General features: G+C 36.8%; 1 protein-coding gene across 1 annotated transcript in view; it reads right to left on the bottom strand.

The window, feature by feature from the left end:
- Positions 1-1,695: 1,695 nt before the first annotated feature.
- LOC112540697 (chloride channel protein C-like) overlaps positions 1,696-22,803 on the bottom strand; it is a 96,783-nt gene continuing 75,675 nt past the window's right edge. The window contains exons 14-16 of the mRNA XM_088130549.1: positions 8,225-8,312; positions 6,829-6,924; positions 1,696-3,540 (exon numbers count right to left, since the gene is read on the bottom strand). Of these exons, the coding sequence (XP_087986675.1) occupies positions 3,310-3,540; positions 6,829-6,924; positions 8,225-8,312 (415 nt within the window). The 3' untranslated portion in view covers positions 1,696-3,309. The remainder of the gene's footprint in view (positions 3,541-6,828; positions 6,925-8,224; positions 8,313-22,803) is intronic.

The raw sequence follows: 22,803 nt of genomic DNA, 5'->3' as shown, positions 1-22,803 counted from the left end.
GTGGGAAATCTAACCTGTCTCTATTATCTGGAGAAAGGCTGCCTTGTGCAACATTTCTGTGCTGTATGCTCTCTCTCTTTTCCCTATACTGTCACTTTTCTCCAATAATTTTTATGTTCATTATTTGGTTTCCAAAAATTAGCTGAAAAAACAGTGTTAGAGATTTACTTTGGATTAAGCTGAAGTCTGTATCACAAGACAGAGTGAGATAGTGTGGAACAGTTTTTAATTTATCCGAGGCAGAAAAAACACAACTGATCCCACTCAGTTCAGATTCTCAGCCTCCATGAAACTCCTTCCCTCATCTGTTTCTTTGTGGCTCCATTATGTTGGAAAGCCATAAAAGAAAAAGAAAAAAACAGCATTTTTGTAAAATTCCATTCTGGGCAGGAAGAGGAAAGAGGGAGAGTATTGCATTAATGGGAGCAACAGGACTAAAGTCATGTTGGAGAGATCCACCCTAGTGACTAGTAACTGAATCCTTTATACTTCCTCCTCAGCCTCTGACAGTGAACTCCACCACATTCAGAAAGGAACACTATCATTTCTCATGAACACCCCTTCCTTTGCACCCCCCACTCAACTGTTCTAACTGAAATCTGGCCAAGTTGTTCCCCACTGCAGGGATTATGATTGCTGTAGTTTCCATCACCTTCCATCTGAAAAAAAGAAAAAATGGTTCAAAAATGATCTGCCTAAATTTTATAAAATGGGGCATACTGCATCCCCTCATTTCATTGAATCTGTCAGACTGGGCTATCTCTGGCCTAGATCAGATCATTTCTGAAGATCCAAATTGGACTCTAGCTGGTCTCTGCACCAAACTCATGAAGTAAATTTGAATAACTTACTGTGGTCTCCTGGCATAAGAGAAGAAAATGTGATGCTGGTGGAAGAACTCTGTAATTATATTTCTTATATGCCCTTTGATCTGTTTCCTACCGATTCTGCTTTTAGCATGAGTCCAGTGCCCAAACTTCATATTACTCCAGTCTTTTGTTTGGATAAACACTGGGTCATTATTTTGTGAGGAAAAAAACTTTATTATTTTACTTATATAAAAGTAAATATAAGTAAATATAACTAATAAACATATTCATTAGATGAACATAATCCAGAAATATTATGCACAAATAACCTTTTAAATGAATGTGTGCATTATAGACTAGAATGTGATCAAACAACTCTTCTTCAGGTTTTATTAGTAAAAATAAAACTGGACTAGAGAGTGGGAGACTGTGAATGCTAGTCCTCCCCTAGGCATGAAAGACAGCTGGGGACTTTGGGCCAGCCACATTATCTCAAGCCGACCCACCTCACAGCATTGTTGTGGGGAAAATAGGAAAAGGGAGCATTACACACACCATCCTGAGTTGTTCAAAATAAAGGGGGGATATAAATCTAATAAATAACAGAAAAAATATTCTGAAATGTTGCACAACAATGGAACGAATTAATTCTATTTAACTCAGGGGGATATGCCATCAGAAAGATGGATTTTGTTAATATTAATTTATCTAGGAAATACACTCTTTCATTTCTGGTGTGTGTGTGTGTGTGTGTGTGTGTGTGTACTTAAAAACTAAGAAGTGACCAAAATCAGGCTTTGTACCCCAGTACACGTCCCCATTGTGGTGAATTATCTGTAGAGTAATCAGTGTTTGTGACCACTCCCAGTCAGAAGATAATGTTCCGAGGTCATATGCTATGCCTTAAAATTAGAAGGGCCCATAGACTGTATAAGCTGATCCCTCCTACTCAATTTGTTTGCCTTTGGTTATAATCCAATTTCAGAGAAGTTCTAATGTTGCCAATTCCTCATCGTTTGTAGGGCCAAATAAGATTTTCTTTTCTTGTTTGGGGTGGTCAATTTTTTTTAATCTATTCTATGTCAGATCACCAGGGGCAATGGGCCTCTAGAACGGGGTGCTGTTAAATAGGCTAAGAAAGTCACAGGTTGGCTGGGCTAGTTAAAGTAAGGAAAATAGAAATGAGTAATTGGTGAACATTTTGGGGTGTCAAGAAGGTAAAACAGGATATCTATGACTTGCTAGATAGAGCTGCGTGACTAAGGCAGAAAAAGGTGTGATTTTGGACCTGAATGATTCACACAGAGTCATGGGCCACTACCCTGGTTGCAGTTCAGGACAGCACCCTTCCGTAGCAGAATATATGACTAAAGAAGACAGGCTTCAGCTGCATTAGATTCACACATTTCACTGAAGATCAGTTTTATTATAGTCTTCAACAAAACCCATTACTCCAAATGAACACATTTTTCTATGCATTTTGCCTAATATACACCTATACACTTAAACACTATAAAAGACATCACAAAATTCAGAAGTGTGTATTTTGACATATAACCATATTCTGATTCACATTTAGGTTCAGTAAGTAGAAATGGGTACGGTCTTCTTAAAATACAAACTACTGTAAATACATGATCTAATTTAAAGCCTCCAGATAATGAGCCTACTGTGTTCTAATTATTTTTTGATCCAACCTATTGTGAGAGGAAAATATTTCTTTCTCTTCATACATTACAGGGTACATCACTGAAGTAGATAATAATCTGTAATATAATTACTAAGTATAATTTAAAAAGCAGCTTTTAGATAATTAATCTAATTATCTAATAAATAACTTTGATTATATTAACTTTTGGAGAACTTTCATTAGGAAAAAAATCCCTCTATTCAATTAAAATCCTTTTTGAAAGTACTTGTGGAAAATTATTAGATTTTGTTCTTGTGTAATCTTCCAGTGCATTAGCTGAGATTTTAAGAACCATGAAATTAGTTCTTCACATACAAAGCAACCTTGAAGCAAGTATCTTTCAAATTATCCCTCCTTCAGATGCTGGTGAATCTTAAGAAAAATTTCTACAGCAAATAGTGAGCTTGGAAACTAATTTTTAAGACTTAAAAAAGGCAAATATGTCCACAAATATGTCACAAGAATCGGCTGATTATGTGCCCTCAGGTCAGTGTTGACTCTTAGTGATCATGTAGACAGACCTTCTCCAGGATGTTCTGTCCCCAACCTGGCCCTTCAGTTCTTTCACTGTTGCACCTATTGCTGCTGTAATCCACCTTGCTACTAATTGTCCTCTTCTTCTCTTTTCCCAGCATTATAGAATTTTCAAGGGAGCTGGATTTTTATATAATGTGTCCAAAATATGATAATTTGAACCTGGACATTTGTGCCTGGAGGGAGAACTCTGGATTAATTTGTTCTATGATCCATTTGTTTGCTTTCCTACATAGCCAAGGTATTCTCGGGATCAATCTTCATTTGGATTATTTCCTAGTCTAAAAGCTCATCATCTGAGTGAAGCTGGTGTGATGCTTTCTGGGATCCCAGCTTTTTTTCTAGCTGGAAGGATATCAGATCTTTCCTAGTGATTATGCCAACAACTTTATTCTGCGAATCAACTACTGTTAAGTGGCGAAGACCCAGAGACCGAAATATGATGTATGTGCGCTGCAGTGAGAAATGAGCTTGAACCGATACTGCTGATTTGTTTATGTATGGCTCCTGAAAGATAAAATAAAGGACAGGTTAAGAGAAAAAGATTGTAACTTTATTAGATTTTTTTTTTAAAAAAAAATCTCATTTGTAGTTTAAAATGATAACAAAAACAATTATGAAGTTTCATTTTCTACCAAGTTACATATTACTGGAATAGATCATGGAGCAAATAAGGGTATTGTTATTTTCAAGAATTCTGCATGGAAATAATATTATTTATCCTAAGATGTATCAGGTTTATGTACATAGCCATTTATAACATCCTCTACTATTTTACAATCAATTCTTAGGGTAGGAAAGACAGAAGGAAATTATATTCATTCCCCAAATAGGTAAGGAATCTTCAGTTACAGGTTTATCTAAGAGTAAGCAAAGCATCATTCCAGAGATAACTATGATTCTACATTCAGAGACAGAGACAGAGACAAAGATACTACATACATATACACAGTCGTTGAATAGAAAAATAGATGTTATATCATTTGTATAGTGCAAGTATATTTTGTCACAAACATTCTAATAATGAAATACAAACAGATAACTAAGGGTCAGAGAACCACAGTATATAAAATAGCCCAGAAAAGTAAATTGTGTATCTCATAACTGCCATACCAGAAAATTCAGCATAAATGTACCATTGTCTGACGGTATTTCAGAAACCATTAACAAGCAGTTCAGAATCTCTTTGCACATTCTTATTAGAGCCTGATGAATTACTGACTGCTTTGAAAATGGACAGTTGAACCTCATCATCTGTAATTGTTTCCCAATTGTTTTTGGGGCACAAATAAATATACTAGGCCCTTCACCACTTGAATCCAACAATGTGATCACCTGCCATTATTCTATGTTGGAGGTTGGCAACATGGCATCCATAGATGCCACAGCACTCATGGCCCCACTAAATGGGTCCCATTGACCTCCAGATACTTTAATCTATTATTGTTGTCGCTATTGTTGTTGTTGAAAACAGTTGTCATTGAGACCTAATAATAGCTTGGCCATTTAATTAATTAATTTTGATTTATTATTTTATTTTTTCACTCTTCCAATATCATGCCCACTGCCTGAAAAAAATGCAGGACTGTACGCTAAATCATATTGTATCATAACTCCAAGATTTTACAGAAAGCACAAATGAAAAACATCTTATTTGAACTTCCATGTCAGGAGCTAAGCTTACAGAAAGACAAGGTTATTCTTAAACTATATTACAGTTATCCTTAAATGAAACAGCATCATTCACAGAAAATAAAGTGTTCCTCATTGGTATATATTCATTTCCATTCAAAAGACAGACAATAGAATAGAAATGTGTTGCTTCAGTATACTAGTATAGTAGTTAAGATATAAATCCAATCACCCCTCGCCATTTGTGAATGTACCATCTATGAATCTGACCATCTGCAAGAAAATTCTGTGTATCAGTTTGCGTTGCATGATCTGAGCATGTGCAAGGTTGTGTTGTGGTGTGATTGTTCTTCTCACAAGAGCTGGAGAACCATGAGGTCTGATCTCCTGAAGATGGTGCCTAAGCATGTTTTTAGAAGTATAGAAATGCATGTTGCAAGGCATGCCAGTTCCATAATGGCCATCGCTACTGCAGTAACAGTAAAAATTGTCTCAAAAGGTTTTATTTTAAAATACAACATACTTTTTCTTTGTTATTGTTTGAAAGATTGAATCATGAGTTAATTCGCTGAACCCTATTTTTCCTATAAGATCCTAAGTTTATTAACTGTGTGAGGATTTACAAGAATGAATCTCTTAAAGGTAGCAAAGAGGTAGTATGCTACTGTCATTGCAAGATGGAGAACCCATTTGCTTTTTGTAAAAGTATCAGAAACTTGTAGCCCTGCTTAATGAAAAGCAATTTTTCAGTAGCTGAAGTCCTGTTTAATGAAAAGCAATTTTTAATAAAAGTTTTAAAAACAATAGCACATTTCGGCTAAGAACTTTGGGCACAATATACTGATGGAACAATGGGAAAATACATGGTTAAAAGGATTGAAATTTACATTATGTTATAATTTAAAAGAGAATTTTTATAAAATGATGTACCATTGGTATATGACTCCAGAAAAATTGTCTAGAATGTATAAAGTTACTTCAAATTTATGTTGGAAATGTGGACAACATGAAGAGTCATTTTATCATGCCTAGCGGACTTGTAAAAAAGCCAGAAATTTCTGGGTTCAAATACACATAATGATATAAAGAATTTTAAAGATCAACATTCAACTGAGCCAGAAGTTTTCTTGCTGGGATTAATGGACAGTCAATTAGAAAAGAGCCATGGAAGATTATTTTTATATATGATTACTGCTGCAAGACTATTATACGTGCAAAAATGGAAAGACTCTGAAATACCCACAATGGAGGTATGGTTGATGAAGATGACAGAACTAGCAGAGATGGAAAAATTAACTTGTTTGATTAGAGAAAGATCGACAGCTACATTTATCAGTGACCGGAAACCCCGTATGGACTTTTTGCTGAAAAAAGAGAAAAGTGAACTTGTGATTTATGGCTTTGAGGATTAGAAAGGGTAGCTTATGGAAAGAAGGAAATTATGATATAACTATAGAGAGAGAGGGTAAAATGTAAATGCATTTATAACCACTGTCAAAAAGATCAAAAGCCGCTTCTTTATAATCTTTTTTTTAATTTCTTTTGCTTTTCTATTTCTTTTTCTATTTTTTTACTTATTCGCTATTCTTTCTTATTTTCTTTCTTTTCTAATATTTGTATTGTTTTCATCTTGTTAAAAATTTCTTCAATAAAAATTACATTAAAAAAAACCAATAGCACATTTTACAGAGTGGTAGGCAGACTGACATGCTTCTTTTTTCTATTTATCAGTCCCATTATTTTCACTGCTCTATTATTGGAAATATGGTTGGAGAAAACTGAAAAGATAGATGCAGTGTACTGCCTCTTTGTGGTTGCATAGAAATCAAATACTGACTTTTAAAGGATATGTTCCATTAACATTGCCTCTTTTTGATAATCTGGAACATTTTAATTGCAGGCCCACATGAAATGGTTGTTTTCTTCTTTTTTTTCCTTTGTTGGCTCATTGTATCAACATCTGTTATGTTTATATAATATGAATTAAAAGTCAGGAATGCTGTTTGTACTCAGCTACTTTTGTTGAGAGTATATCGTCCCAGGATTGGCAGTGTTTATGTAAATCAGTGTAACTGACACAGCCGTCATAAACAGAAGAGAAAATATAACAAACACATTGTTCGCAGAGGAAATGTGCACTTTCAGAATTGCCTTCACTCTTACCAGATTGATGAAGAGTTGCTGATACCGAGGGTCTGTAGTATAGCAAGCCAACATAGCAGTCATCCACTGCTGATTGGGCAATTTTTCAGTTCTGATCTGGAATATACAATATAATTACTGGAATAATACAGTATAATTATAGAGCAAACACACACTCCAACTTTGTAGAACAATGCAACCAGGTTGGCTTTATAGCAAGAAAAATAAAACTCTCTTGCAAGCACTGAAGCATGCATGCTTTTTTTTTTTCTTCATTCTATGGTGCAAAATCCTTGTACAAAATTCAATATGTAGTTGCAGTTTCTCCCTCTGAAAATCATCTTCCTATGCAACTTTTTTTTTTAAAAAAAGCAATGAGTGTTTTTTTTAAAGAACAAGATATATTAGAAGCTTTGTTACTTTAGATTAATAAAACTGCAAGTTCCAGTAGATCAAGACCTGCTTTGGTTCTGGGAAAGGATACAACCCCAGTGATTATTTATATATACTTTTTTTGCAATTGCTGTAATCAATAAGGCTTCACAAATACAGTAATATTCTATAACAAGTTTATTATAACAATAAATAATAAATAGAACTAGTAAAATCATCGATTAAACCATTTTGGTTCTTCCACAAATAAGTGTCATTCATTAAATAATCCAGTGCACAAATGTAAAATTTTGGGAGCAATTGTTTGGTAGCCAAACAATCATATATCTAAGAAAGAAATGAGGGAGCTTGCTTCAAGAAGAATACTGTTCTTGCAAATTGGAGTAGCTATTTACTCTTTGTTAAAGTAGCTGTACTAGAATAGGGAATGTACTCCATTCCACGAAAAGCAGTTTTTAAGAAATAAAAAAGAGGCACATTGTGCAGAAGGGTAGATAAACCGGTAGGATTCTGTTTTGTATTTTTAAGAATCAACAATATTTCTGAGGACAGATGTCAACATGGTTTAGTGATGTCAGTGGCACTAGCCAATAGGTGATTTATACAATAGAACTACACAGATCTATATAAATAGTCTCCACGCTTCTTGTGAGAATAGGAAGTAAATTTTGTTATGTAGAATCTGAGGCACACTGAAGCTCTGTCCTATTATTTTACTGATTATAAACAGCTTTGGCAAAAACACAGCTGTAGGTACCTGTTGAAGAAGAAAATGCTGTGTGCCAAATAGGGACTTTGTAAATGTAATGTCTCACTGGAGTAGCCTAATGGGAAGGGAGGGCAGGAGGGTGGGGGGTAGGAGGGAGGGAGGGAGGGAGGAAGGAAGGAAGGAAGACTATATATCAGCTCGTAGTGTTCTCTACTATTTATTTCAATATTTCTAAAATATTGTTTCCATAGTGAACTACTTACCCCTGAATGAAGTTTCATATGGGAGAGAATTAAACAAGAAAAAAAATATTACCTTCTGATAGGACAGGAGAGGTGGATGGGATTCAGTGTCTTCCATTTCAAAAATGGTCTCATTTTCCAATAACGCATAGAGCTCAGGCCTAGGTTCATAGAAAATGCATTGATCACCAGATGAAAGACCATGCCCAAATCTGCTATGAAACTGATTTGGCTTGTTTTTTAATTAATGAACTTTTTAATTTGAGAATTTCAGTATTTTGAATTTAGGGTTAATGTTCTTATCATACTTGGTCATGCCAGCTGCGGGTTATGGGAGCCATAGTCCAAAACCACTAGTGGACCCAGGGTAGATAACCTCTGCATCAGGACAGTAGCAATGACGACTCAGTTTTGCCCTTGCACATTTTTTTTACTTCCCAGAGAGATGGGAAGGTTAAGGTATTTTTATATTTATCTCAATTTTTATTTTTAACAGACTTGTTAATACTGTTTTATGTGTGTGTGTGTTTTTATTCTAATTAGTTTAATATAATAAAATTAAGCATATTTAAAACATCAGAGAACACTGAAAACTATATTCTAATATTTGTTTCACTGATGAGTAGAAGATAAGGGTAGGTGACTGGCCACGTTGAGCAGGATAGACTGTACTAGATAAAACTTTGATCTAATCTAGAAAGCTTCTTCTTATGTCCATAGCATATATGTGTGGCAAACAAGACACCTCTTCAATTTTCAACCTATTGATGTATATGCATACGTGATATGATCCCAACCCAAAAAGATGTGTTTGTTGGAACACACTGCCAGTAGTAATTAAAAACCCAACATGTCTGAAGGACACTGGTTGGGGGATAGCCAATATAGGCATTCCACCAAACAGGGGAGATATTTCTGTTGGAAACTGGCCTGTCTAAAGCAGTCTTACAGAGTTTCCACTAATTTAGATCCCCATTAGTGACTTAAGTTAACTTCTAGCATAATCCAGCATACTTGAGAAGATATAAAATCTATTGTAATAATTCCACATAATTCCAATGGTTAGGTGATTCTAGATGCTACAAAAAACTTATGGGCCTCTAGCCTTTGTTATTTGTTTTAAAATCTGTTAATTGCACATAACCCTTATGCATAGGAATAATGTTTTGACATTATAAATAGATATTAACTTTACATACAGAAAGAGTTGAAGCATCCTCTTAAACATTATCTGCATTTATCATAACTGTTGTTTATTTGTAGAAATAATTTTTTTCTGAGATAAAAATTAAATATTTGTTTGCTAGAGAGACCCATCTTTCATAATACTTTGTATTAAACAACAGTATTATTGTTTAAACAGCAGCTGTGTGCAAGAACCATGTATCTCTGTAGTCTGATTCAACTTTCAATAGCTATCATATTGAATTGGCTTGAAATAAATTCCCTCACTGGGAAATACAAGTAGGTTAACGGGTATATCATATGCTTTGCAGAAGAATAGACAAACGATCTAAACACAAAGTGAGCAAGGTTGTATTCAGTTACTTTCTAGCTCACTCAATTGAAGTTTTAATAAGTAGATCCATTAGTTTAGCTAAACAAAACAGTCAAGAGCCAATAGAAAATGTTATTTACTTGTAAATGCAGAAAAGTCTTTACAATATTTATTCTCATGGTAATCCCATAAGATAGTTCGTTATAATGTCAGTTTTACAACTGGGCTAAACATTTAATATTGGCATTCTTTTCACTTTGCCATGTAAGGCCTTGTTAATAAGTGAATTTCCATTTAGTTAAGTTTTTTCAAGACATTGTTCAATATACTCAGATGCTTCTTCAATATTGCTTGTGTTCACACAAAACAACCAACCTGCAGTCTCATTGTATTAACTCACAATGTGTAGTTGTACATGTAAAGGCATAACTTGCAAATGCACAAATAAATAAATAAATAAATAAATAAATAAATCCAAAGGATCAAGTACTTTCATCAAAATATGGAAAACAGCATTGTACCATCACTACACAAGCTTTGCCCCTTTCAGTTGTGTGTCTAATATGCTGACATAGATACAAAAAGGAGCAGAGTTTGCATCATGTCACTGTTCTCTTTGTCATTTGCCCCTCCCTTGACCCCCACTCCCCCACAGATGCCTTGGGTATATGAGCTCCTTCACTTCACTCCTTCACTTGTTCCATGCATGAATGATAAATACAAGAGAAATGGATAGCTTAGAATTATATTCAAACCGAGGGCATAATGTGTTATACCCGAGCAAGTAAATATTGTTAAACTGTGGTAGTTGGTGATTATACTAATAGAAGCTCATAGCGGGGTTTTCACAGGGATAAAATGTATGTCCCATTTAGAACAATGGTAAAGAACAGAAACATTGGTTTAGCACAAGAGTTTTGCTAGCAGATTCCAAATTATTCAGCATTAGTCTGAAATAAACCCAGCGGGGAATTACAGAGCAGTCATACTTTGGAAAAAAAAATCTGTATAATGAAAAAGACAGATGTACACATATCGAAGGAAAGTTTTAGAATACAAGTACTGATATGCCAACCAAGATTATTACACTTGCCACATTTAAGAGAAAAATGAGTGCCCATTATTTCACTTTGACTCACTGAAGTCACGCTTCAGAAGTATAACAAGCTCATTCTTTGATGTTACATGTATCTTTCCTATCACATCATCAAGTCTGCAAAACAGCAGCCTGAACATGTTTCTTTCACTATATTTTGGCCTTAACAGGAAGTTCTTAGAGATCAGATATTGAACTGGCAATTGTTCCTCTGTTCTTTATTTATTTAGAAAGGAAGAAATCTCTTTAGGAAACGTATATTTTACAAGATAGTCTGGCAAAGTCTTTTAGCATTTTCATTTCATGGTATAGCTCTTACAAAACAAACATCACATACACAATTAGAATAGCACATTAGATATTGATCTTCCCTGTTCCTTATGCTGAATCTATCAGCTTGGGAAATGGTTTTTGCACCAATCCTTGTACAAAAATCCATTTATCCGAGAATATGTAAAATGTTACACATTACAAAAGTGACATGAAAGTTAGGAAATCCTTCCAAACTAAGTATAAAATGTATACAAGTAAGTCTTTCTAAATAACCACTTCATTGCACAAGCAGAATGCCCAATTTGCACAAAATGTACTGATCACCCAGATGACAACAACAATGTTCAGTAGATAGCCCAATGATATTCCTTCATCTCTTTTCAATCTTTTGATTCTTTTCAAGTGCAAACTTTCCAACTAATTTCCAGGTATCTTGTGTTGTGTTTATAGGAGATAAATAGGTAGATTGTGAGTATAGGAGGAAGAGGCAAACTGCTAGCCAGTTGTTCTACTTTTTTTTCAGGCAAGGGAGGATGTTGGGGTGTTAGTTTCTAGTCTCAAACATGCTCAGCAGAAACAGTGGAAGAACCTGGAAACAGGCAGATAGGCCGTATTTTCTACCCCATAAGTGAGACATAAACAATGATTTGATTCCCTCAAATATTTTATGTTTCAGTCTCAGACTTCAGTCATGGCCAATGACAGTGATTATAGCCCAAAACATCTGGAGGTAAGGAAAACTTACCCATAAGAATAACAATGCCTTAAAAATCACCTCATATTCCTTAATCGTATTTCATATTGTATTTTCGTTCTAGTCTCCAAACAAAATCTTGGTGACCTGTTGCCCAAACTCAAGTAAATACAAGATTTTGTCCCTTCCAAAGCTCTCAGTAGGCATTCAGAACCAGACATCAGATTGACTGATTGAGTGGTTGATTTTATTTGTATTGATTGATTTTATTTGTACAGCTACCCTCTTGACATTCAACTCTGGGAGGTCATCCAAACTGAATAAATTAACTGTTTAGGTGGATTGGGATAGAAATAACAACAGTAACGACAATTGTATAAGTTTGGAGGCAAAATTGCCCCAGGTATGCTGAAGTTAGTTTTAGACAACTGAGGAATGTTGTATCTAAATTTAGTGATGAAATTCTTTATTTACTTTTAGTTCTTATTCTACCTGGATGGACATAAATATAAGGAAAGGATTGGAGAGGAAATTAATGTTAATGTTTAAGAGAATTTTAATAAAATGTATCACTTTTTTAAAAAGTTTTCAATAGTTCAATTAACATTCAGTTTCAGATGATTCCACTACATACTTAAGCTACAAGACAAATATAGGATCAATATTTCTATACATGCTATCTTTTTCTTTATGTCCCTGACAATGAACTGTTCTTGCTTCAAAACCACCCACAGGTTGCAATTCAGCTACGTGTGTTTTTAATTCACCTTTCAGAATTTTAATTTACATTCTACGTAATTTTACCTTATTCTGAAGAATGTGCATCTGCATAGCTGCTCATATAAAAAAGTGAACTCTTTATGTTTAAAATAATTTTTAAAATCACCCTTAAGGTCTTATATAAAGTCTTTACTGAAGCACTTGTCCCAATGAGTGGGGGGGGAAACCCTACATAAAGTAAAACAAAAACAAACTTGTGCATGGGAACCTCTGTGTATGTGTGTCTGCACGTGCGTGTGTGTATTTCTCAGATTATTTCTATTTAGAATAAGAAAAATCTGTTTAGAACTAAGAAAAAAAAATCATTACTTTTTAACTTCATCAGTTTTGTAGGCAGATGTTCAAATGCATATCAACAAATGTAGGAGTCTGGGCCATAGTATAGGACTGAGAATTGTTGATCGTGGGTCAATTTTTTTCCTACTCCCACTTATCTTCTTTTGTAAGTTCATTTCTTTGTAACTTTCTGCCTTCTTTTTTCTGCAGGTCAAGAATGTTACTGCTGCTTTTTTAACACAGTGCTTTGGTAAATAATACATAATTACACTTTCTAGCAGTACTTAGTATTGCTTCATCATGTCATACTCACAAAGGAGACATGTTTTTGGTATCACCAATCTAATTTCCATACCCCACCCTCCATCCCCATTCTCCTGAAAATCAGTAAATAATGCAATGCCTCAGACTGTTCCTACTGTTCAGAAACATTTTCCTGACTTTGCATCCCATGCTTCCTATTTGTTGTTTGTTGTTTAGTCGTTAAGTCGTGTCCGACTCTCCGTGACCCCATGAACCATACTGCGCCAGGCCTTCCGGTCCTTCACTGCCTCCCTGAGTTTGCTCAGTTTCATGCTCATTGCTTCAGTGATGCTATCTAACCATCTCATCCTCTGCCGTCCTCTTCTCCTTTTGCCTTCAATCTTTCCCAGCATCAGGGTCTTTTCCAAAGAGTCCTCTCTTCGCATTAGGTGACCAAAGTATCTGAGCTTGAGCTTCATTATCGATCCTTCCAATGAGCAATCAGGGTTGATTTCCTTTAAGATTGACTGGTTTGACCTCCTAGCAGTCCAGGGGACTCTCAAGAGTCTTCTCCAGCACCACAGTTCAAAGGCATCAATTCTTCGGCGCTCCGCCTTCTTTATGGTCCAGCTCTCACAGCCATACATTACTACTGGAAAAACCATAGCTTTGACTATGCGGATCTTTGTCGGCAAGGTGACGTCTCTGCTTTTTAATATGCTATCTAGGCTTGCCATAGCTTTCCTCCCAAGGAGCAAGCGTCTTTTAATTTCATGGCTGCAGTCTCCATCTGCGGTGATCTTGGAGCCCAAATAAATGAAGTCTGTTACTGCTTCCATTTCTACCCCTTCTATTTGCCAGGAATTGATGGGTCCAGATGCCATGATCTTAGTTTTTTTAATGTTGAGTTTCAAACCAGCTTTCGCACTCTCCTCTTTCACCCTCATCAAGAGGCTCTTTAGTTCTTCTTCACTTTCTGCCATTAGGGTGGTATCGTCTGCATATCTGAGGTTGTTGATGATTCTCCCTGCAATCTTAATTCCGGCTTGTGATTCTTCCAGCCTGGCATTTTTCATGATGTACTCTGCATATAGGTTAAATAAGCAGGGTGACAGTATACAGCCTTGTCGTACACCTTTCCCTATTTTGAACCAATCGGTTGTTCCGTGACTGGTTCTAACTGTTGCTTCTTGGCCTGCATACAGATTTCTCAGGAGACAGGTAAGGTGGTCTGGTACTCCCATCTCTTTAAGAATTTGCCACAGTTTGTTGTGATCCACACAATCAAAGGCTTTTGCATAGTCAATGAAGCAGAAGTAGATATTTTTCTGGAACTCTCGTGCTTTCTCCATGATCCAGCGAATGTTGGCGATTTGATCTCTAGTTCCTCTGCCTCTTCGAAACCCAGCTTGTACATCCGGTAGTTCTCGGTTCATGTATTGCTGAAGCCTAGCTTGTAGGATTTTGAGCATAACCTTGCTAGCATGTGAAATGAGTGCAATTGTGCGATAGTTTGAGCATTCTTTGGCATTGCCCTTCTTTGGAATTGGAACATAAACTGACCTTTTCCAATCCCGTGGCCACTGTTGCGTTTTCCAAACTTGCTGGCATATTGAGTGCAGCACTTTAACACCATCGTCTTTTAGTATTTTAAATAACTCAGCTGGAATACTGTCATCTCCACTAGCTTTGTTGTTAGCAATGCTTCCTAAGGCCCACTTGACTTCACTCTCTAGGATGTCTGGCTCAAGGTCAGCGATCACACCAGCGTGGACATCAGGGACATTAAGATCTTTCTTGTATAGTTCTTCTGTGTATTCTTGCCACCTCTTCTTAATCTCTTCTGCTTCTGTTAGCTCCCTGCCTTTTTTGTCCTTTATCATGCCCATCTTTGCACTAAACGTTCCTTTCATATCTCCAATTTTCTTGAAGAGATCTCTAGTCTTCCCCATTCTATTGTTTTCCTCAATTTCTTTGCATTGTTCATTTAAGAAGGCTTTCTTATCTCTCCTTGCTATCCTCTGGAAATCTGCATTCAGTTGCTTATATCTTTCCCTTTCACCCTTGCTTTTCGCATTCCTTCTTTCCACAGCTATTTGTAAAGCCTCATCAGACAGCCATTTTGCTTTCTTGCATTTCTTTTTCTTTGGGATGGTTTTAGTTGCTGCCTCCTGTACAATGTTACGGACCTCCGTCCATAGTTCTTCAGGCACTCTGTCTACCAAATCTAATCCTCTAAATCTATTCATCACCTTCACTGTGTACTCACAAGGAATATGATCTAAGTCATACCTGAGTGGTCTAGTGGTTTTCCCTACATTCTTCAATTTAAGCCTAAATTTTGCAGTAAGAAGCTCATGATCTGAGCCACAGTCAGCTCCTGGTCTTGTTTTTGCTGTCTGTATAGAGCTTCTCCATCTTTGGCTGCAAAGTATGTAATCAATCTGGTTTCGGTATTGACCATCTGGTGATGTCCATGTGTAGAGTCGTCTCTTGTGTTGTTGGAAAAGAGTGTTTGCTATGACTAGCTTGTTCTCTTGACAGAACTCTATTAGCCTTTGCCCTGCTTCATTTTGTACTCCAAGGCCAAACTTGCCTGTTATTCCGATTACTCCTTGACTTCCTACTTTAGCATTCCAATCCCCTATGATGAAAAGGACATCTTTTTTTGGTGCTAGTTCTAGAAGATGTTGTAGGTCTTCATAGAAGCGGTCAACCTCAGCTTCTTCAGCATCAGTGGTTGGGGCATAGACTTGGATGACTGTGATATTGAATGGTTTGCCTTGGATACGCACTGAGATCATTCTGTCGTTTTTGAGGTTGTACCCCATTACTGCCTTTCCGACTCTCTTATTGACTATGATTGCAACTCCATTTCTTCTAAGGGTTTCTTGCCCACAGTAGTAGATATAATGGTCACCCGAATTAAATTCACCCATTCCCGTCCATTTCAGTTCGCTGATTCCCAAGATGTCGATGTTCAGTCTTGTCATCTCATGCTTGACCACATCCAGCTTGCCTTGGTTCATAGATCTTACATTCCAGGTACCTATACAATATTGTTCTTTGCAGCATCGGACCTTCTTTTCGCTTCCAGATACATCCACAGCTGAACGTCCTTTCGGCTTTGGCCCAGCCGCTTCACTCTTTCTGGAGCTACTTGGAATTGCCCTCCGCTCTTCCCCAGTAGCATATTGGACACCTTCCGACCTGAGGGGCTCATCTTCCGGCGTCATATCTTTTAGCCTTTTAACATTGTCCATGGGGTTTTCTTGGCAAGGATACTGGAGTGGGTTGCCATTTCCTTCTCCAGTGGACCACATTTTGTCAGAACTCTCTGTCATGACCTGTCCGTCTTGGGTGGCCCTGCACGGTATAGCTCATGGCTTCACTGAGTTACGCAAGCCCCTTCGCCACGACAAGGCAGTGATCCATGAAGGGGATGCTTCCTATTAACCTGGTTTAATTCTATGCATGGCAAAGATGTGACATTTCCTATGTAGGAGATGGAACAGTTTTCTAAATGAAGGAGTCAGTGATGGTACACTTATAAGCTTAACAAAACTACGGCACCATTGCTTTCTAAAACAGGGAAGTTGGAAAGTAATACATATTGGGTTTTATTGTCTTAAAATACATACAGTAAAATAAGCACTCCTCTAGGAGATTGTGCTACAGAGGACTGCATTTCCAAAGTATTGCTTTAAATCAAAGTCTTGTCAGATGTGAATTATGTCCAAAACCTATGTGATAGGCCTATGGCATTGATGCAATTAAAATTATATGTAGAAATAACAATACAAATGAATGTGTTCACTAGCTCTCTTGTACTTCTGTACTCAATTGTAAGAACTGTCTCAAACAAATGAAAAATACATGCATCATTATTTATTTATTTATTTGGTTTTGGATGGTTCCTCTATTTATCTTTAGAACAGTTATGCAGAATGGTCTTGAAAGCAGTTTTATTTTGTTGTACGTTGTATGCTAAAACAGGGCAATGTTCTACAGGGGAGTCAGATAAGCTTAATGCATCATCACAATGCCATCAATATTTATAGGATCTTCTTTAGATGTGCAGAATGGTCATAAATCTCTCCCTTATTAGCATTCTCTTAATTGCAAAATTACTGTACTACTTAAGTTACTAAACATGAAAACCTTTCTTTTTCCTAAAACATGTGAAGATCAATAACTGTTTTTAAAAGAAGAAGTTCTTTATGGGATTGCCTAACACTAGATGTTGTAACAAGAACTGTGACCTACGTATCAACTCTATTTTTTTCTCAAGCAGCACATATTCAAAACATACCTTTATGCTTCTCAAACAAATCAGTCCCATGTCATTTTGGCTTGGTAAATTTTTTATTCTCTTGGTCAATGAAACAAAAAACAAAAACATTAAAAAACCAGCCAGTAAATATATAGACATAAATCAGTTATTTCTGTCTCAAAGGATATTGCAGCTTTAAGTTTTCAACTTTGTCATATTTTCTAAACTACAATGTCTTCAATTTACTTTCAGCTATGCAACACTGCACTTTACTGGAGTGAAAGCACATTTTAGCTAAACAATGTAGTTTGGATTTAGTATTCCCATGCATCATTGTGAAAATGTTTCTCTCAGCAATAATGTCATTATTGTTACTAAATACAGCTGCTCTGCCATCACTAACACAGATGATTTTTTACCAATTTGTCTGCTGAGGAACTAGTTCAGGACTATGGCTACAATCATGTAATCTTTTAAACCATCAAGTGGAAGATCAAGTTCTCTCCCTCACATTTCTTGCCCTCCTCTCTCACCACTGGACTTCCTATTTTTAGTTAAATATTCTGTTGCATCTGAGCCAACAGAGTATGGATGGAATGATTCCTCCAAACTAGGAATGCAAACTGTGATTAAATGAAGCTTTACCATTTCAGTGTTACAAAGAAGATGTTGATGTAGTTATGAACTGGCACCAATTCAGGTAAAGGTTAATTCTAGGTTCGTATTAAATATTTTATTACATTTAATATAGCTTCAAGAAACTTAACAGACTTCTTTCTCATTGCTAATGTAGCAGAGAACCTTTTCCAAGAATGCTGGATAGAGCACTTAATTTTTTCATTCTCAAATCTGTAGTACAGAAACTCCAAAAGGGCTGCTGGAATTCACACATTACAAATTTGATACCATATAGTTCGATGGACTACATTTTGATAGAGCAACTCTGATTTTGCAAAGAAAACTAAGATTCCAAATGTCTTTTGTATATCTTCCTCACTGTTAAAGAAAAGGAGGAATGAATGGTGTAATTATTATAACAACGCCTCAACATTTATGGCATAAAGTGTGTTTTTTTAATCCAGGAAAGGACAGGAATTCTAAGATAATCTTCTATTTCATTTTTAAAAGGATGAACAACTGCAGATGGCATAAATGGTGTTGTTTTATAATATAAACCCATCCAAAAATTAGAAAAAGAAATATCCGGTACTTATGCAAATGCCAAGATTTTTTTTAATTGGGTAGGTTTCTAGAAATGTCTTCTGTTTTACAAAATGGTTAGCCTGTATAATGATTTTTGTTACCACCGAAATTTCAAGGATCTCCAAAGCAGGGAAAATGAGAACTTGCTCAAGTAATGAAAATAATAGTATTGTAGCCAAACTGCCATTCATATTTCATAGCCAGCTCTTTATCAATATGTTTTCCAATGAATTGCCTTTTTTCTATTTAGTTTATAAATGTAAAGTTGTTCTTACTGAAAGCTGCTAAGTAAATGTAAAATGTTTCCTTCTATTGAAAGGCAGTCAAAAACATTATTATTTCCTAATCACAGGTTGAAAGAATACTGCACACAGTTCAGTGGAAGCAATGTAATCATGATGAGCAAATGATTTGAATATGGTTCCAAGTAATTTTTTTCAGATTTAAGATTACAGGCAGTGATCATAAGACCATTAGACCAAGCAAAGCTAGCTAAAGGAGATTCATTCTAACTGGAATGCTGTGGAATGTGGGGAAATGTGAGAGGAGAATTAGCAAGCCAGAGATGTTAGAGGTACAAGTCTGGTCCCGTGTCCATGAATTGTGTCTTAGCTTAAAAGAAAAGAAGGGTTGCAAAGAGGAAAAGAAAGAGTGAAATTGAGTAAGAGGTTTGAGGATGATTTCAGATACCTTATGAGTAAAACTGTTGCACGCCTAAACTTTGGGCCAAAACATCTCAGAAAGAGCTTTGTCATTATTATAAACCTGTTCTGTAAGCAACCCACACAGACATGCTAAAAGATCTGCCCATGAGTCAGAGAGAGATCCGATAAAAAGGATCACAGAAACAGGGATAAAACTGAAAAACAGCTTGGCCCCAAACTGCTACAGCAAGGCCACATGAATGGTCAAGCTCTAATTATTCCTGGGTAAGTGCAGACAAGAAAAATACTCTCAGAAACGGAGTAGTCAGAAATCAATGTCAAGAAAGAAATCCTCTTGAAAACTAGCAAAGAAATAGAACCATATCTCACCAGGATTCTGATGGGTCATAAAGTAGCAAGTGTTGGTTTGAAACAAAGGGAAAGAGAGCTCTTTACACAGTTTAGATGGGCTGAGTGACTACATACAGCAGAGAAATCTTTTCCAATACTCTACACTATAGGTATCATGGTGTCTATGTCAAATAATGACCTGCATCAGATTTTTAAAATTATATTAAGTTTATGTCTCACCACTCAGCACTCTTTGCTAAGGACCTTCATCTGGGGATACTGCTTTTGGCAGCTGTTGTATGCTGTGCTAACCCAGCACAGAGCAGGATAACAGCTGCTTTTGTGGTTTCTGTCTCTCTCCTAAGCTTCTGTACGGAACTCCACTTCTCAGGTCTGGGGTACCTGTTCTTGATTGTCCCAATCAGAAAAAGTAAAAAAGTAGCTCAGTGGCAGCTGTTTGAAACAGGAATCTCTGTAGGATGGAGATTTCTCTCTGAACAAGCAGGTTCTCGTTCTGCTTTGAGCAGCTGTCCCCACTGAGCTTACACGGTCCAGAAAAGAGTGACAGAGCTCAGACAACCCTAGGTCAACCTCAGGTTTAGCTTGGCTCCTGAGGTTTCACCACTGAATGCAGTAAGGTTCCTAGGCAAGCTCTAGGAGTGAACTTACAAAGTCTGGCTTCTGGAGTGAAGTAATTATGCCTTCCATACAAAGGAAAACATTCAAAATGGCTTGAATGGATTTAGTCAAAGATAAAAGAACACCTGGTTTGTTCGTGGAGTTTGGGAGACAGGTGAGAGAAAGAAGGAAGCTCAATAAATCCAAAACATCCTAATAGAAATATATTCTCTTTCTGAAATGACTTTAACAGATTCAGGAAGTTCAAGTTTGATTGCATTTTCCTTGCCCAGGGGACCTACTTGTACATGTGCTGTTGGGGTGTATTTTGCCAAAGACTAAAGTAATTAGCCAAACATGCTGTTTAAACAGCATTTTCCCAGCACAAAGAAACCATTTATCACCTGACCAAATAAGGAGACTCTAAAAACTATACACTGGGAAACTTAGATCATTCCTTAGACAACAGTAAGTTCTTATTCAACAACTGCTTATTTCCCTAATCTTTCCACAACTAAAATAGAATTCGTTTTGGAATTAAACAGAGTTTTGAAAATTAGGTCAAGGATAGGTAGGAAACTTTAAACATGCATAACAAGTCAATTTAAAAAGCCTTGCAACATGCCTTGTTTGGGTGTGTGGACAGACAGCAGAGTTGTGGTGGCAAAGTTTACTGCTGTATTTATAGGTAATCACAGGAAAGATGGAATAGATCATAATGCACGTACCATCACACCTGCATAGGGCTCCAATTCACATTATCAGGATTTTGGGCTTCAGCTTTACTGATGCCTTTATGCAGTTTCAGGCCACATATCTGTACTCCTTCTTGGTGACCTCTGTCTTCCCATCTATGCTGTGGCTTGGCATAATGGAAAAGGCGGAATCTCACCATCGATGTGAGTACACTGAGTAAAAATACATGGTGGGTATCAGCAGCATTGCAGTGGCAGCCCCCACCACAATTTATATATATTTAATATAAGTTCACATACAAGAGGGTTATGCAGTGCTCCACCTTCAAAGGAGATGAAGGGGTGCATACGTAGCATCTATCTGCAACTTATTAACCAAACATGTCATTTCCTAGGTGTGCATTATAGCTGCAGTAACACCATTGTGGGATAGGTTGCAGCTTCTTCAGGGAGTTGCAGACTGGTGCTATATACATGTTCCCGTATGCTCCAGATCACCTTTTGCCTTCAGATCTGAAGCACTGTGCAGCCCTGGTGCACAAGTACAGTTGCACAGTGTAAGGTTGCCTCTATTCCTTGCTGGCTGGGAATTCTGGGAGTTGAAGTCCACACATCTTAAAGTTGCTGAGATTGAGAAACACTGCTCTATTCAGTAGAAACCTAGTCACCACTGGATTCCTGATCATGGGATCCAGAGCCTTGTCCACTGGATGTGCTAGAAAGCCGTTTTCCAGGAATTCTTTAATATCTCTCCCTGAGCAAAAAATTGGACTTGATAGCCTAAATGGCCCCTTTCAACTCTGTGAATCTCTCTATCTCTTCCGGTCTTCCATAAATGAACTGCAGGCATTTTCAATTAGATTATTTTCAGTGTGTGAAGTTTAAGCCATTTTTAAAATGTTCCCTCTGAACAAATAAACTAGGATGGATCTTGGCAAATCTCCTAACAGCACTACCTGGTGAGTAACACATTTCATTATTCAGCTGGACATTAAAAATATGGCAACTTTTCTTCATAAGTATCTATCATTCATTCCATAAATTGCTACAAAAGTTCTGTTAAAATGACTTGAGCAACAAAAATCCATCCAAATGTCCTAGGAAGGTTGCAAGGCCCAAGCTAGACATTATATGGGAAATGGAAAAGCAGCAGCTTTACAACATTAATATGCAATTTGCGATTTCTAGTTCCTCTGTTTATGGCCTCAGAACACTACTACCACCACCACCATCATGATTGCAGAAAACTGATAACATCATTTCTTGCCATTTTCATTTGGAGAACAGACAGTATATTATAAGTATATTAGTATATTATATTTGGGGAACAGAAGTACATTATAAGCCCTAAAATAGCCAGGTCACAATTAATGAAAATCCCAGAACATTTCCCAAAATTCAACCATGTACACATGTTCAATGTGGCTACCTGTTTGCTATCTGTCACTGAAAATGTTAAGCATGTATCCCTCAAAATGTTGCCTGTTCTTGTTTTATAGTAGGAATCACAGGTTGTAACTGAGATGTTCAGGTTGCAACTCAGCATTGTGACATCCAATGAGATCACCAGGAAAGCACAGCTGACTTTTTTGAGGGCCCCCAGCAACCGTACCCACCTCTAACCTCCTGCCAAGATACATGAAAAGTGGCCCAAAGCTATGCCACCAAAACCTGGCTGTTTGTGTTTCACTGGCACAAGATCAGATTGCTGGAAGAACACAAATAGGTTATTGGCAGCCTGTAAATAACCTCTGGATCATAGATTACCATCCCTGTTCCACAACTTGAGGGGGCAAACATCTGCGACCAAGGACTGCAGGGATTATTGTGTTGAGACTATATATGAATAGATGTTCATTAAGATACCCGGCACAAGCCTTCGCAAACTCTCACACACATTCCTCATCCCTCTTCTCCTATCTTCCCTTTCCCTTCCAACAAAACACTGCAGATTCTTTGATCCTTGCTGACTGGCAGGAGTTAGGTTTTATCTTATTTTCCTTACACT

Source organism: Python bivittatus, unplaced genomic scaffold (genome assembly GCF_059951505.1).
Source record: "Python bivittatus isolate LINGU-HERP-01145 unplaced genomic scaffold, Pbiv_v1 ctg000840_np1212, whole genome shotgun sequence".
Lineage (NCBI taxonomy): Eukaryota > Metazoa > Chordata > Lepidosauria > Squamata > Pythonidae > Python > Python bivittatus.
Note: the sequence above shows the minus strand (reverse complement) of the source record. Positions and strands in the feature narration are given on the sequence as shown.